The sequence below is a fragment of the Xenopus laevis genome, chromosome 5L (assembly GCF_017654675.1).
Source record: "Xenopus laevis strain J_2021 chromosome 5L, Xenopus_laevis_v10.1, whole genome shotgun sequence".
Taxonomy (NCBI): domain Eukaryota; kingdom Metazoa; phylum Chordata; class Amphibia; order Anura; family Pipidae; genus Xenopus; species Xenopus laevis.
Window position 1 is genome coordinate 158,491,927 of NC_054379.1, and position 14,238 is coordinate 158,506,164.

The 14,238-nt window shown below is 44.2% G+C and overlaps 1 protein-coding gene across 3 annotated transcripts in view; it reads left to right on the forward strand.

Moving 5' to 3' along the window:
* The window catches only part of LOC108717215 (adhesion G protein-coupled receptor F5), a 59,059-nt gene that overhangs the window by 21,566 nt on the left and 23,255 nt on the right, over positions 1-14,238 (forward strand). For all 3 annotated transcript variants that reach the window (XM_018264061.2, XM_041563585.1, XM_018264060.2), the window contains exons 4-10: positions 883-1,035; positions 1,132-1,329; positions 3,900-4,085; positions 6,277-6,441; positions 7,123-7,314; positions 8,603-8,821; positions 9,965-10,114. In XM_018264061.2, coding sequence (XP_018119550.1) covers positions 883-1,035; positions 1,132-1,329; positions 3,900-4,085; positions 6,277-6,441; positions 7,123-7,314; positions 8,603-8,821; positions 9,965-10,114 — 1,263 coding nt within the window. The remainder of the gene's footprint in view (positions 1-882; positions 1,036-1,131; positions 1,330-3,899; positions 4,086-6,276; positions 6,442-7,122; positions 7,315-8,602; positions 8,822-9,964; positions 10,115-14,238) is intronic.

The window sequence follows — 14,238 nt, forward strand, 5'->3', positions numbered from 1 at the left end:
GCTGCATCACTGCACCAATGAGGTCATTGTCTGACAAGGTTTGGTAACCTACCCAATAGAAATTCAGGGATTTTGTCTACAGGCTTTCTTTTTGAATGGCCATTGCCTGGAACCAAGGGTGTGCTCGCATATCAGGCAATTTATTGCATTGAAACATGGAAGTCCTTGACAAACACTTGACATGCAAGTGCACCTGCAATTCCAGGCAGTTGCTATTCAACGGGGCTCATTTATAAACATTGAGCAAAATCTGCACCTGGCCAGCAACTCGTAGCAACCAATCAGTGATTAGATTGTTTTGAGGCTTCTGCAAGGAGAACAATGAAAGCAAACATCTGATTGGTTGCCATGGAACTACCCAGATTCAAGATTGCCCAGAGTTTATAAATGACTCCTGTTTTTCATGTGCCCATGGAGATATTTATAGAGCAAGGAAAACAAAAATGAAAACATAAAGATCAAAAAGTTGTTGCGAATCATTCACTATGTCATTGCCAGTTGTACCCACACCGAGACTGTAGACACAATTTTTGAGGCCCAAAAATTTATCCTCTGTTGCCATAAAAATCACATTGGTCCAAGGTATTTCTTCAAAAGGGTAATGACGCCATGTTGGATCCATATCCCTTACCACTAAACCATGCAGTAAAGTGACCAAAGGAGAGCACAGCGCTGGGAAATATGTTGGCGCTATATAAATACACGTTATTATTATTAATAATAATAATAATACACTGTACTAATAATGCACCTTGCCATAGCAGGGACAGGGGAAATGGACACAACATGGTGGCAAGGTACTCTGAATACACTCATTAAGCCTGATCTATTATAGTTTCTATGGATGACTAATAACCAATCTCTTCCTTATTTTTAAAATAGATATTCCGGCGGAAAATTATATGGCTGTCCTAGAAATAAGTTTCGCAAATGCCTCACTTGGAGTTTCCTTAAAAAACAATCTGAATGACCCCCGTACACTCAAAGAGGCGCTTTCTTCCATAGTGACAATCACAGGAATACAAGTTACTGAGAGTAAGGATTCAATATAAAAAAAATATTGCGAAAAGAAGATGTAATGTACAAGATAACGTGCAGTAATATTTCAGTCTGATCTTTCACCCCTTTTAGATTTATCAAACATCACGGTGAACCCAGCAAACCCATTTTTTGGAGACACGGTGATGATTCAGTGTCAGTTCAGTAACACTACGGATGTTTCATGGCGCCATAACTTCAAAACACTTACAAACGGAATTAAATATAGTATCTCGAATACGTCGGTGCTCTACACCCTGACTATTAAGGATCTCACCAGTGAAGATGCAGGTACAGTGCTCAGTCACTATTCTATTTAAAGGGGTGGTTCACCTTTAAGGTAACTTTTATTATGTTATAGAATGGCCAATTCTAAACAACTTTTCAATTGGTTTTCATTATTAATTTTTTTATAGTAACATAGTTATTTGCCTTTTTCTTCTGGCTCTTTGCAGCTTTCAAATGGGCGTCGCGGACTGCCTTCTAAAAAACAAATCCCCTGTAAGGCTACAAATGTATTGTTATTGTTTCTTTTTATTACTGATTCTTCTTCAAGTCCTCTCCTATTCATATTCAAGTCTCTTATTCAAATCAATGCATGGTTGCTAGGGGAATTTGGACCCTAGTTACCAGATTAAACGGGAGAGCTGCTGAATAAAAAGCTAAATAACTCAAAAACCGCAAATAATAAAAAATGAAAACCAATAGCAAACTGTCTCAGAATATCACCCTCTACATCATACTAACAGTTATCTCAAAGGTGAACAGCCCCTTTAAAGGAACAATACAGGGTTCATATTAATTTGCTTTAATTCACATGAACATCCAGTAGTGGCTCCAGTGGAGGAATCTGGCATCCAGTAAAACGAGTACCGGATTTTGTTCATGCATAAATGGCACTTTAATTGTAAAACAAAAACAGTATTTCAAAATTGTCACCTGCCCAGTTTTGAACCAGAAAATATATAGGGGCAAATTCACTAACCGGCTTCGTTGCGCTAGCGCAGGCTACGTTGCACTTCGCTAGGCGAAGTTTTGCCAGGGCACCGCTAATTCACTAAAATCCGAAGTTTCGCTCAGGGAGGCGAACGGTAGCAAAGTTGCACTAGCGTTAATTCGTCAAGCAACGCGAAGTTACACTAGCGATGCCTAATTTGCATACGGCGCCAAGTTAAAGTTGAATGGACGTATATGTAGCAGCAAATACATTACACTACACAAGGCTGGGAAAGCTTCATTATATTGTTATTTTGCTCTATACATGTGCCCACTGTATAGTGTAGGTGCCATATGTTAGGAAACGTAGGGGGGAAGGAGGGTGCCCCCAAAAAATGTACGATCTTTTTCAGCCTATCACCCTTAAAAAAGGAAAAGACGCCAGCGTTTTTTGGGACTTAGAAAAAATTTCAACTTTTTTTTAAGCAATCCCTATCTACTCTATTGCACTTCACCTGGCCTGAGGTGGCGAAGGCAAGTCTGGCGCAAGAGGTAAAGTTCCGTAAAATGCGCAAGTTAGTGAATTAGCGTAGTTACGTCCCTTCACCATAGCGCAACTTCGCCTGGGGTAAGGGTGCAAAGTAGCACTAGAGTAGGTCCACTTCGCTAGCGAATTTATGCCGTTAATAAATCGAAACGAAATGAAGTCACGCTGGCGAATTTGCGCTAGCGTTAGGCGCTTCCCGCTTTAGTTAATTTGCCCCAAAGACTGTCTGGTTCAAAACTGGAACCAGACAAAACGTTACCTGGTTGAATGGAAATTCATCCAATCTCTGCAGGCTGTGTCATAACCGCTACCCCAAAATGTCATTGTTTCTATTCAAATGTCATCACCAGTGACATCTTCAGCCCTGCCCCTGACATCACACAGTCCATGCCCTCTCCACATTGTCTCCAAGTAAAACATGGAAACCAAACTCAGAAGAGCCCATTAGGCAGTGTTTCTTAACTTTTCAGTGGTGTAACTAGATGTTACTGGACCCCACAGCAAATGCAATTTGGGGCCCCAAAACATTACTAAATTAACCTATTCTACCAAGATATATTGAAATTGTTCATTAACTATGGCCTTTACTAGTGAAAAAAGATATTGGTCATTTTTCCACTAGTCTGACCACCAAGTAGTCAAGGAAATTTTGTGGTCAGACTGGTGGGAAACTGACCAGCAGGTGGTGCTGTTGTAACAAAATTCTTTCATATGAACAGTACATGTATCCCTTAATATCGAGGAATTAAAAGAAAATAAATAATGAATGTAAATTACAAAAGTGCTTAGAATAGCACTCTCATCAATTGTACATTCACTTATTTTAAAGGTTTACTCATCCTTTAACGTTTTGAGAATATACGTCTCAATTATGTCCAATACGAAGGTCTCTTCGAATTCGAATTTTAATTAGAATTTCGAGATTCATCAAACCTATACTCTGGGAATAATTCGAATTCGACTATTCGCCACCTAAAACGTGCCGAGTTCGTGTATAAGTCAATGGGAGAGGTTCAGTGACCAATTTGAAGATATTACTAGCTTTCCTGAAATTCGTGTTTTTTTCAGAGAAAAAACATGATTCTAGTTTAGTTGAATTTGATTCGAGTTTTTGGGTCAGTAATATTCGATTTAATTCTCAAATAACCTCCCAAATGAATTTAGAGTATATTCAAATTTATTCGAGTTAAAAAAAAACTCACATGAATTCCCCTGATATAATTAATTCATATTGGAGTAAAAACAATCTTATTGGAATGTTTGCAATTGAAGTTGAAGCCCTTGATAGATTGACATATTCTGCATAGATAATCCAGTTTATGAGGATTCCTGACTAATGAATGTTTCTATATATATATATATATATCTCTGACCACAGGTAATTACACTTGTACTGGCCCAGACAACCCAACCACCTCTCTGCAAATCAAACCTGTATTAATTAACCCGAGCAGCAATATTCCTGTTGTCTGTGATGGAACAGCGACCAATTTAACTTGCTGCAGCAATGACCTTGCTCTCTTCAATGTCACCTGGACTCGAGCAGGACAAATACCGATTCCTGGTAAGTAGAACCATGTACAGAGTCTAAAATAACTGTTCTACTTTCTAATAATTAACAATAGTTTCATTTGAATCTCCTTAAAGGGGTTGTTCACTTTTGAGATAACTTTTAGTATGATGTAGAGAGTGATATTCTGAGACAATTTGCAATTGGCTTTTATTTTTTATTTGTGTGTGGCTCTCCATGATCGGTAAATGCACTGCCTACCAGGGGGTATTTGCACCTGGGCAGTAACCCTTAGCAACCAATCATTGATGAGTTTTTTTTCAATCAGTTGCAGGTTGAACAGTGAAAGCAATCATCGGATTGGTTGCCATGGGTAGCTGCCCAGGTGCACATTTGCCCAGTGCTTACAAATGAGCCTCACTTGCTAAAGCTATTAATGGGGGGTTTTCACCTTTGTGTTAACTTTAAGTATGATGTAGAGAGTGATATTCTGAGGCAAAGGTTTTAATTTTTTATTATTTGTAGTTTTTGAGTTATTTAGCTTTTAGCCACTCTATAACATACTAAAAGCAGCCTCAGGGGCCCCCCACACCATCCCCCTCCCCGCTGTAACTTTTTTGTTGCTACCGGTATCAGGAAAGGGGGGTTAGGGGAAGGAGTGCAGGGACCCGGGCCCAAAAGAGCCGGGCCCACCACGTTTGTTCCCGGTGTCTGACAGCCCAGTCCAACCCTGCAGTCATCCCTAGGGAATAGTTCAAATCTGAGGACTTGAAAAATAGTGGGCCTTGCCAACATTGGTAAATTTGAGGTTGTATATACTGTAGACATGGTCGGGTATAACATGCTGTGCCATATCTTGGGCATGGCTTAAACTGGCAATGTGGTGTAGACATCACAACAGTCAGAAAAAAGGCATGGGGGTGTTTGGATGACAAGGAGAGGGATTAGAGATTTAGATTTTGCTTTCTAGCACAGGGGCCTTGAATAATATACAGTATATCAGAACAGTGAACCAAATCCCCTGTACATAAAGAAAAAAGCTGCATTTCCCCCCCAATTTTATGGAAGCCCTGAAAGTATAGTTGGTACCCAGGCAGTATTTTATCAGCCTAGCCAGAAAAACATCTGCCAAGGCATTTACAGGTAATGTAGTGGCATATTTTATCATGATACCTCATGCAGTATAGGATGTACACTCTTATCAATACCCAATACAGGGCCTGAACCCCTATGCTATGGGAAAGGTACTGGGAATTTTTAGCACAGTGCCTCCACCTAGTGGGCACTGAGGATTTACACCCCAGGGAAATTTCACTAGGAATCAAACCTTCATCGGGATACCCAGTGTTGGACTGGGACACCAGGGGCCCACCATATAACCTTAGACCAGGGGCCCATTGACAGTGCTATTTTCTTCCTCTCCACACTCAACCTCTATTCTCCTAGTCTCTTTTCTTTATATACTATAATCTATTATTCCATCCATTTAGCCTCTTTTTTATGGAAATAAGAAATGGCAATGAAATAGGCCAAATATTTAAAAGCAGGAGGGCCCACTGAAACCTGAGCCCACCGGGAGTTTTCCTGGTATCCCAGTGGGCCAGTCCGACACTGGGGGTACCCGTGTGGTAAGTTCCAATCCTGGCACATTCTTTCCCCAGGACACAGTCCCACACTCCACTCTGGGTGGACAAATGCAGTCACAGTCCCTTTCCCCAGAGCTCTTTAAATTACCCCAGGTAGCTCTACCTGACCCAAAGTACCTGTCCCTTTGGATAAGGTAGAAGCTCCCACGTAGCAGACGCATGGACAAGGCCTGGCCTCACACAGGGGACACACGATGGAGCCTTTCAATACCCTCCCTCAGACAGAGACTCGCCGGGGGTCACACAGATCTGGTACAGGTATCCACAGCATCTACAAAGAAATCTTTACGCTTCAGGCCGGGCACCCAAGCTCTCTAGCCGAGCATACAAAGCCTCTGAATCTTCTGGATGAGCTCCCAACACTACCCAAAGGGCAAGCACACCAAAGCCTCTTTCACTAGAATCCATCCTCAGGCAACTCCTTTACATTCCTCTGCTGCCTCAAGCTCTAGACCCTACCTGGTCAAGCTCCGCACAATTTTACACAGATTGGTACAATACAATTGCCAATTTCTTTATGTGGCTATCGTTTTATTTGTGGGGGGGGAGCTGTGCAACAGTAAGGACCTCTCCTCAGAATTTATTCTTCTCTTTCACAGGAATGCAAAGTAAGGATTCTGCTTGTTCCATATACACTATTCAAGCTAATCCTTCTCAGTGCCCCTCTGAAAAATCAGGAAGTAACACCAATTACACATGTACCTTCCAAGGTATATATGGTGCCACCAGCTATAAGGTCATACAAGTCACCTATCTGAAGCCAGGTAAGAACGCATGGAAAAAATGTACAGAGAAGGGCAACCAAATTAACTTTAGGGGACATACAACCCACACGTAAAAAAATGAAATGCTATTGAAAGCCTACCACTTGTCTACTTGCAATCTCCAGCTCTCCCCCCCCCCGTACCCTGCACATTTGCATAACCTGCCTCCCTTTAGTTCCAGCCCTGGCACCCAAGGTAATACTACTAGGCCCTGCCTGTCTTCTTTCTTTCTAATAAAAACACCCTCCATATAGGGTTGACACCCCTCCGATTGTGACCCAGACAGCCTGGTTTTCAGAAGGGCTGCCCGGGTCAAGAAAGAAAATAAGGAAAACCGGACCGTCCTTGATTGACATGGCGATCAGCCAATAGCTGGTTGCCACGTCATCACCCCACCCCCAGGAAAGCACTGCCCATGACATCACCAGCGCGCCCAACGTCACAGGCCTGCCCCCTGCCCAAATCCTGGGCCAGTAAAAGATGGCAACTCTACCCCCATAGCAGGAATAACTCCTCATCCCATATCTTTGTTGCCCCACTGCTTTGCAATATGGAACTGATGGGGGTGTGCATACCATAATCACAGTAGAACATTAAATAATGATTTCTGTTTTTTTTGTTTTTTTTCAAAGACCCAATACTTACATTTTTTAATAAACCTTTTTCTGTTTTTTTCTGTAGCCACGGTTACCATTTCAGGAAATGAATTAGTTTCTGCACAATCTTCCCTGAGTCTGACATGCAAAAGTGATGTACCCAACATTGACAGAGTAACCTGGAGCATAAATGACAAAGCAATAGGGAATGATAAATATATATCAAACAATGGTGTCTCCACTCTCACAGTGACGCCTGTGACCATGGACTGGGCTGGTAAGGAAAATAAATGTTGAGACATGCCACTCTTGATCTCTGGGATGGGCTATATAGTCAGTTAGTGGAGGAAGGGTGTGGCCAAACTACAACTCTCAGTTCATTAAGTCAAATGGCTGCTAGTGATTCTTGAAAAAAATGTGATAATTCTTTAGGTACAGGAATGGAAAACAACCTCAAAGAGGACAGTCACACATGACACTATACAGCTATTCAGCATTTACCTATTAATAGAACTTCCAGAAGTGCTTGCCCAAATCAGGTATGTCAGTAATTGGCCTGCGGATCTAGTATCATTTGAAAGTGTTCAACCCCAAGTACTGGTCCTCCAAGTGGATTGTCTACTTTCCTCTGCAGAGTTTCAAATTACTCACTAGTTAACCTAATCCTACGTCTCACTCCTGGAATGAGCTATAACAGACCTAACCTCAAACTATGTATACCTACTGGGCCTGCCTCCACCCAACGTCTGAGTTTCATCCACCTCCTCCAACAGGTGGGACCCAAAGACATCTCCTGGCCAGTTACTGCAATTTCAGGAAAATTCTTTAGCCCAGGATTGGGAAACAGCTTTCAACCAGTGGGGTAACTAGGAGACTGTGGGCCCTGGTACAAAATCTCTACACCATCCAACACCAGGAAACACCATGCAACACCATACAACAACAGGCAACACCATGCAACACCATACAACAACAGGCAACACCAGGAAACAACAGTCAATACCATTAAACACCATGCAACACCAGGAAACACCACTTAACATCACAAGTAACACCATCCAGCACCACGTAACACCATGCAACACCAGGAACTAGCATGCAGCAACACTAGGTTGCGATAAAATGTAATCCCCCAATAGCTAGAATATAAAGTTGGATAAGATAAAGTCTGATGGTGTAGTTTGTTCATGCAGTTTCATCAATGTATTTCGATGGGGAAAAAAAATTGGTCAGATACCATGAGATTCTATCTCGCCAAATGAAGACGTAGCATGCAGTGTTTTCATCCATCAGTTGTGTCTGTTGTGATATCTGCCGATATTAGTGGGTGACTGTCACTACTATATTCTGTCAATTCATGACCAGAACATTGTCTGATTTGTGTTTTTTCCTACTTCAACCCTACAGTTTAAATCTGAATGGTTAGTTTTAGACTGTTGCATTGAAACATACGATCGATATTGAAAGTTCGTTGTACAAGGATTAAAATCTCAATGTCTATGGCCAGGTTTACTCTTCATGTATTCTGGGAGATTGTGAAATGCTTTGATTATCTTGTCTTGCAGGCACCTACCTCTGCATAATGTATCAGCAGAACTTACCCAGTAAGGACAGTCACGCAGTCAGAGTCCTGACGTTGCCCACCCAACAAGCAATCCAAGTTGATCCTGTAAATACCTATCAGATATGCAACAAAATCCAGATACTTAATTGCTGTATCCCGCTTGATAGTTCCGCTGACTGTTCTGTAAAATTTGTGTCATCTACAACAGAGCTCAGTGATGGTAAGACAAGCTGAAAAGATTGTGCATTGCTGCAGTAAGTGCAGGTTGTGGTCATTACCTAACTTGTAGAGTGGAGGTGCACATAAAGCTGACCATACATACAGAGTGCCACTCGTTCTGCAAGTTTGCCAAATGATCGGGTCTCTCCCTGATATGCCCACCTTGAGGTGGGAGATATGGGCTGATCTGATCCTTAGGGACAATCAATTGGATCACAACAAGGAGAATATGGGCAGTCTGATTGAGCCAATGCAACAGGATTTCAAAACATGCCGGATAGACATCTGGCCGACTTTTGGCAAAATATTGATTGGGGAAGTCCTTATAATTGCCCATTTATGAGAGCATTTTGTGTCTGCCTGCATCAGGGTCAGACTGGGGGGCCCGGGCCCACTGGGACTAAAATCCAGGGCCCCCTCCGACCCCCCTGCCTCCCTACTATGACGCGCTGAGCACGATTGCGCGAAGGCGCTGCTCAGCGCGCCTGCGTGTAGTCGCTGCTCCTCACTGAAAGGTGCCGCGCGCATGCGCAAATGGCGCTGCGCGGCACATAGAAAAACCTTTTTTTCTTTTTAGTATGAGCGGGACGGGGGACTGGCCCGGCGGGGGCCCATTAGGGGTCGGGGCCCACCGGGTTTTTTCCCAGTATCCCGCCGGGCCAGTCCGACACTGGCCTGTATAATTTGGTATCTATAATGTGGAACGCAGGTCTCTTCTCTGACCCCCTGTATAGTCTACCTTTGCATGTTTACACAAGAGGGTTAACTGGCCTCCTGAAAAAATTGACCCTTTTTGTTCTGTGAATGGGGCCTTAGTTTACCAGCTCCCCTGGGACAGGACTGATGGGAAAGTTCTGAAGTGTGGGCAGAATATAAAGCATAACAAATGACTGAAGTGATAAAGTAAAGCCAGTTGGCAGAAGTGAAATGACTTGCTGGTAAAGGATATGAAAGAACATGCAGAGGGCATAGATATGCATAACACTCTCCATATGTTTCGGGAGTACAAATGTAAGGATCCCTCATCTACGTATCTAAGTATATGAGTGGCAGTGTATTAAATTATATGAGATAGTATATTCTTCTTTTTTTTTGCTGCATTAAAACAACTTATAAAATAACTGTTTCCTTCTTATTTCATCAGTAAGCAGTGAAACATACGGAAATCTGAAATGTTTCTTGAGAGAGTACAAAAAAACAACAGACTGCGAACAACCCATCGTCTTCAAGTGCGTGATTTCCAACAGTATTACATTCGTGAGAAGCCTTGATATGACAATAAACTATTGGTCTGGTAAGAGTTTCATTTTTCCATTATTTACTCTAGAATTGCACAACTGGGGGCCTGTGCAGCACTGAATACAAAAATGAGCACAAAACTGCACACAGAGAAAAACATTGTGCTTGTGTCAATATACTTAACTCTAAATCATAGATTATCATTTCCCATGCTTTGTGGCACTTTGCAAGCTCCAGGGCCTGGTGCACTTGTCTGCCTTGTGCAGGTGATATTTCCAGTGCTACTGGAAATATCAGTAGCACAAGGCAGACAAGTGCACCAGGCCCTGGACAAATTCGATGAAAAAAAACTTTGACTTCGATATTCGAAGTCAAAGTAATTCGATGGTCGAATTTCGAAGTATTTTCATCTTCGAAAATTCGACCCTTGATAATTCTGCCCCTTAGTGTCACTGCTTTTCTAATATTGAAATGTCAAGTGTAATTTTTCATCTTCTGAAGCAGCTCTGGGAGGGGGTCTCCGACCCTGTAATTGATACATTTAGCTGATGTTTTTATCTTTGTCCCTGCTGAGCAGAATCTCTGAGTTTCATTACAAGCAGCTGTTAGAATTGATACAATAGTTGCAAATACTCCAGAGATGCTGCTGAGAAATGGATCAACTAAATGTTGCAAAATTGTAACAGTTTAGAGTCTGCACCCGAATTACTGAGCTGCCAGACTCAAACACCAGAGACACCAACATTCAACTTTACACTTAGATTTTGGAAAAACAGTAAAAAATAAATAATGGAAAGTAATTGAAAAAAAGTCTTTATTTCTGAGGAACAATCTAAAAACAACTGAATTGAAAAAAGAGTTTGGAAGGTGAACAATCCATTCCTAAAGCTATCTAATGTATCAGCCTGTACCACTGATTCAGGGAGACAATTCCACATCTTCACAGCTCTCACTGTAACAAACCCCTTCCCAATATTTAGCTGGAACCTCTTTTCTTCTAATCGGAATGGGTGACCTTGTGTCAGCTGGAAAGTCCTACTGGTAAATAAATCATTAGAGAGATTATTATATGATCCCCTTATATATTTATACATAGTTATCATATCACCCCTTAAGCGCCTCTTCTCCAGCGTGAACATCCCCAATTTGGCCAGTCTTTCCTCATAGCTAAGATTTTCCATACCTTTTTCCAGCTTAGTTGCCCTTCTCTGTACCCTCTCTAATACAATAATGTCCTGTTTGAGTGATGGAGACCAAAACTGTATGGCATTGACAGTGGAAGAATGACCGCTCTCCGTTGAATCAATGCCCCTTTTAATACAGCTCAAGACCTTATTTGCCCTTGATGCTGCTGACTGGCTGTCAGGGAACCGGGAGTTCCCTCTGGGGAGTTGTCCGGATATAGGAGGAAGCCCCTCAGGAGGGATCAGGATCGTGGTATCCAGGGATTCAGCAGAAGGGGTAATCAAGTTCAGGCAACAGGTCAAAAGGCAGGCAGAATATAAACAGAGTCCAAAGTCCAGGCAGGGGGTCAACAACAAGAGATCAATCAATAGAATACTCAGGGAAAACAGCAACAGGGAACCCAGGAATCAAATCAGGAACAAGATCCTATTTTCGGGCGCCATCTTGGCGTCTCGGGCGTCCTTTTAAAGGGGTTTTTTGGCGCCCTTGCGTCGGCGTCAGCACGTCTGCGACCGACGCGCTGCGCCTGCGTCCGTCGCACCGTTGTGACGTCTTCGCGCCTGCGCACTTGCGCGCAGGCGTCTCTGCGCCGGCGCCGCTACCCACGTGGCGGCCATGGGCGCCGCCATTTTGGGAGCGGCGTCGGAGGAAGTAGTTGCGCCGCCCGGAGCTCCTGGTCCTGCTCCGGGCGGCGATCGTGACAGTACCCCCCCCCCTCACGGGGGGCCTCAGGACCACCGAGACAAGGCTTCTGGGGAAACTTGGCGTGAAAATCCCTCACCAGACGAGGAGCGTGAACATCACGATGTCCTTCCCAGGAGCATTCTTCAGGACCGAAGCCCCTCCACTGAATGAGGTACTGAAGGGACCCTCTGGAGATCCTGGAGTCTAGGATTTTCTCCACCTCGTACTCGAGTTGACCCTCCACAGAGATGGCAGGAGGAGGAGATTGACCACCAGAGAACCGGTTGGTGATAGCGGGTTTCACCAGAGACACGTGGAACATGTTGGGGATTCTCATCTCTGGTGGAAGCTGAAGTCTGACAGCCACAGGGTTGATTATCTCCAAGATGGGAAATGGACCCACGAATTTTGGACCCAATTTGGGAGATGGGATCTTCAACCGGATATTCCTGGAAGAGAGCCAGACATTATCACCCACCTTGTAGGGAGGAGAGGATATTCGACGACGATCCGCGAAAGTCTTATGAACAAGAGCGCTCTTCTCTAGGTTCAACTTGGTAGCAGCCCAAATAGCAGACATATGGGCTGCGGAATCGTCAGCAGCCGGGACGTCAGAAAGTACAAAGTCTTGGGGAAAAGCTTGAGGATGCTGCCCATACACCGACATGAACGGAGACCTTCCTGTAGAGGAATGACAAGCATTATTATGAGCGAATTCCGCCCATGGGAGGAGATCAGACCAGTCATCCTGGCAGAGGGATACGTGGTTCCTCAGGAACTGTTCCAGGGCTTGGTTGACACGTTCAGCTGCCCCATTCGTCTGCGGATGGTATGCAGATGAAAACTGAAGAACAATTCCCAGGTCTTTGCATAGGGAACGCCAGAATTTGGCAGTAAACTGGGTGCCTCTATCGGAGACGATTTCCACCGGGAACCCATGCAGGCGGAAGATGTACTGGATAAATAGCTGGGACAACTCCACCGCAGAGGGCAACTTCTTCAGAGGGATGAAATGGGCCATTTTGGAGAATCGATCAATGACAACCCAGATCACAGTGTTCCCACAAGAGGGAGGAAGTTCGACAATGAAGTCCATGGACAGGTGGGTCCAGGGACGGGAAGGAACCGGCAATGGCTGTAGTAACCCACTGGGGCGGGAATGGCTTGACTTAGATGTGGCACAAACATTACAAGCAGCAACAAAGTCCTTCACATCTTTGCGGATATCAGGCCACCAGACCAGGCGTCGTAATAGTTCAAGAGTCTTAGCTGGACCAGGGTGTCCGGCTTGCCTGGAGCAATGGGTCTGTTGCAGAATAGGCAGACGCAGCTCAGGAGGAACAAATGCCATTCCAATGGGAGTATCTGAAGGAGCAGAAGACTGACCAGCCAGGATTTGGTCAGCAAACTGTGGATACAGGGAGGCAATAATCTTGACTGGAGGGATGATTGGCTCTTGTCCCTCAGGAGAGCGGTCCACCGGAGTGAAGCTACGAGACACGGCATCGGCCTTCTGATTCTTGGAACCTGGGCGATAAGTCAAGATAAAATTAAACCGAGAGAAGAAGAGAGCCCACCTTGCTTGTCTGGGGTTTAGCCTCTTGAGGGACTGGATAAACTCGAGATTCTTATGATCGGTGAAAATCTGAACAGGAATCAGAGAACCCTCCAGGAGGTGACGCCACTCTTCAAGGGCAAGTTTAACAGCCAAGAGTTCTCGGTTCCCGACATCGTAGTTCTGCTCTGCGGACGAGAACTTCTTGGAGAAATAAGCACAGGGATGCAACTTCCCATCAGCGGGATGTCTCTGAGACAGGATGGCTCCGGCTCCGACTTCAGAAGCATCTACTTCGATGCAGAAGGGTAGTTCAGGATTGGGGTGTCGGAGGACAGAAGCGGATGTGAAGGCCTCTTTCAAAGACTGAAAAGCTTCAATGGCAGATGGGGGCCACAAGCTGGGTTTACCCCCTTTCCGGATGAGGGCCAGGATAGGTGCAATGCGGGAAGAGAACCCCCGGATGAACTGCCGATAGTAGTTAGCAAATCCGATAAATCTCTGGATTGCCTTGGTACTCAACGGGATAGGCCACTCTTGGATGGCAGACACTTTCACGGGATCCATCTCAAAACCTTCAGGAGAGATAATGTATCCTAGGAAGGGGATCTTAGACACCTCGAAGACGCACTTCTCCAACTTGGCGAAGAGAGAGTTCTTCCTCAGACGAGAGAGTACCTCCTTCACCTGGGAGCGATGGCTTTCTAGGTCTTTAGAGAAGATCAGGATGTCGTCCAGGTATACGACTACGAACC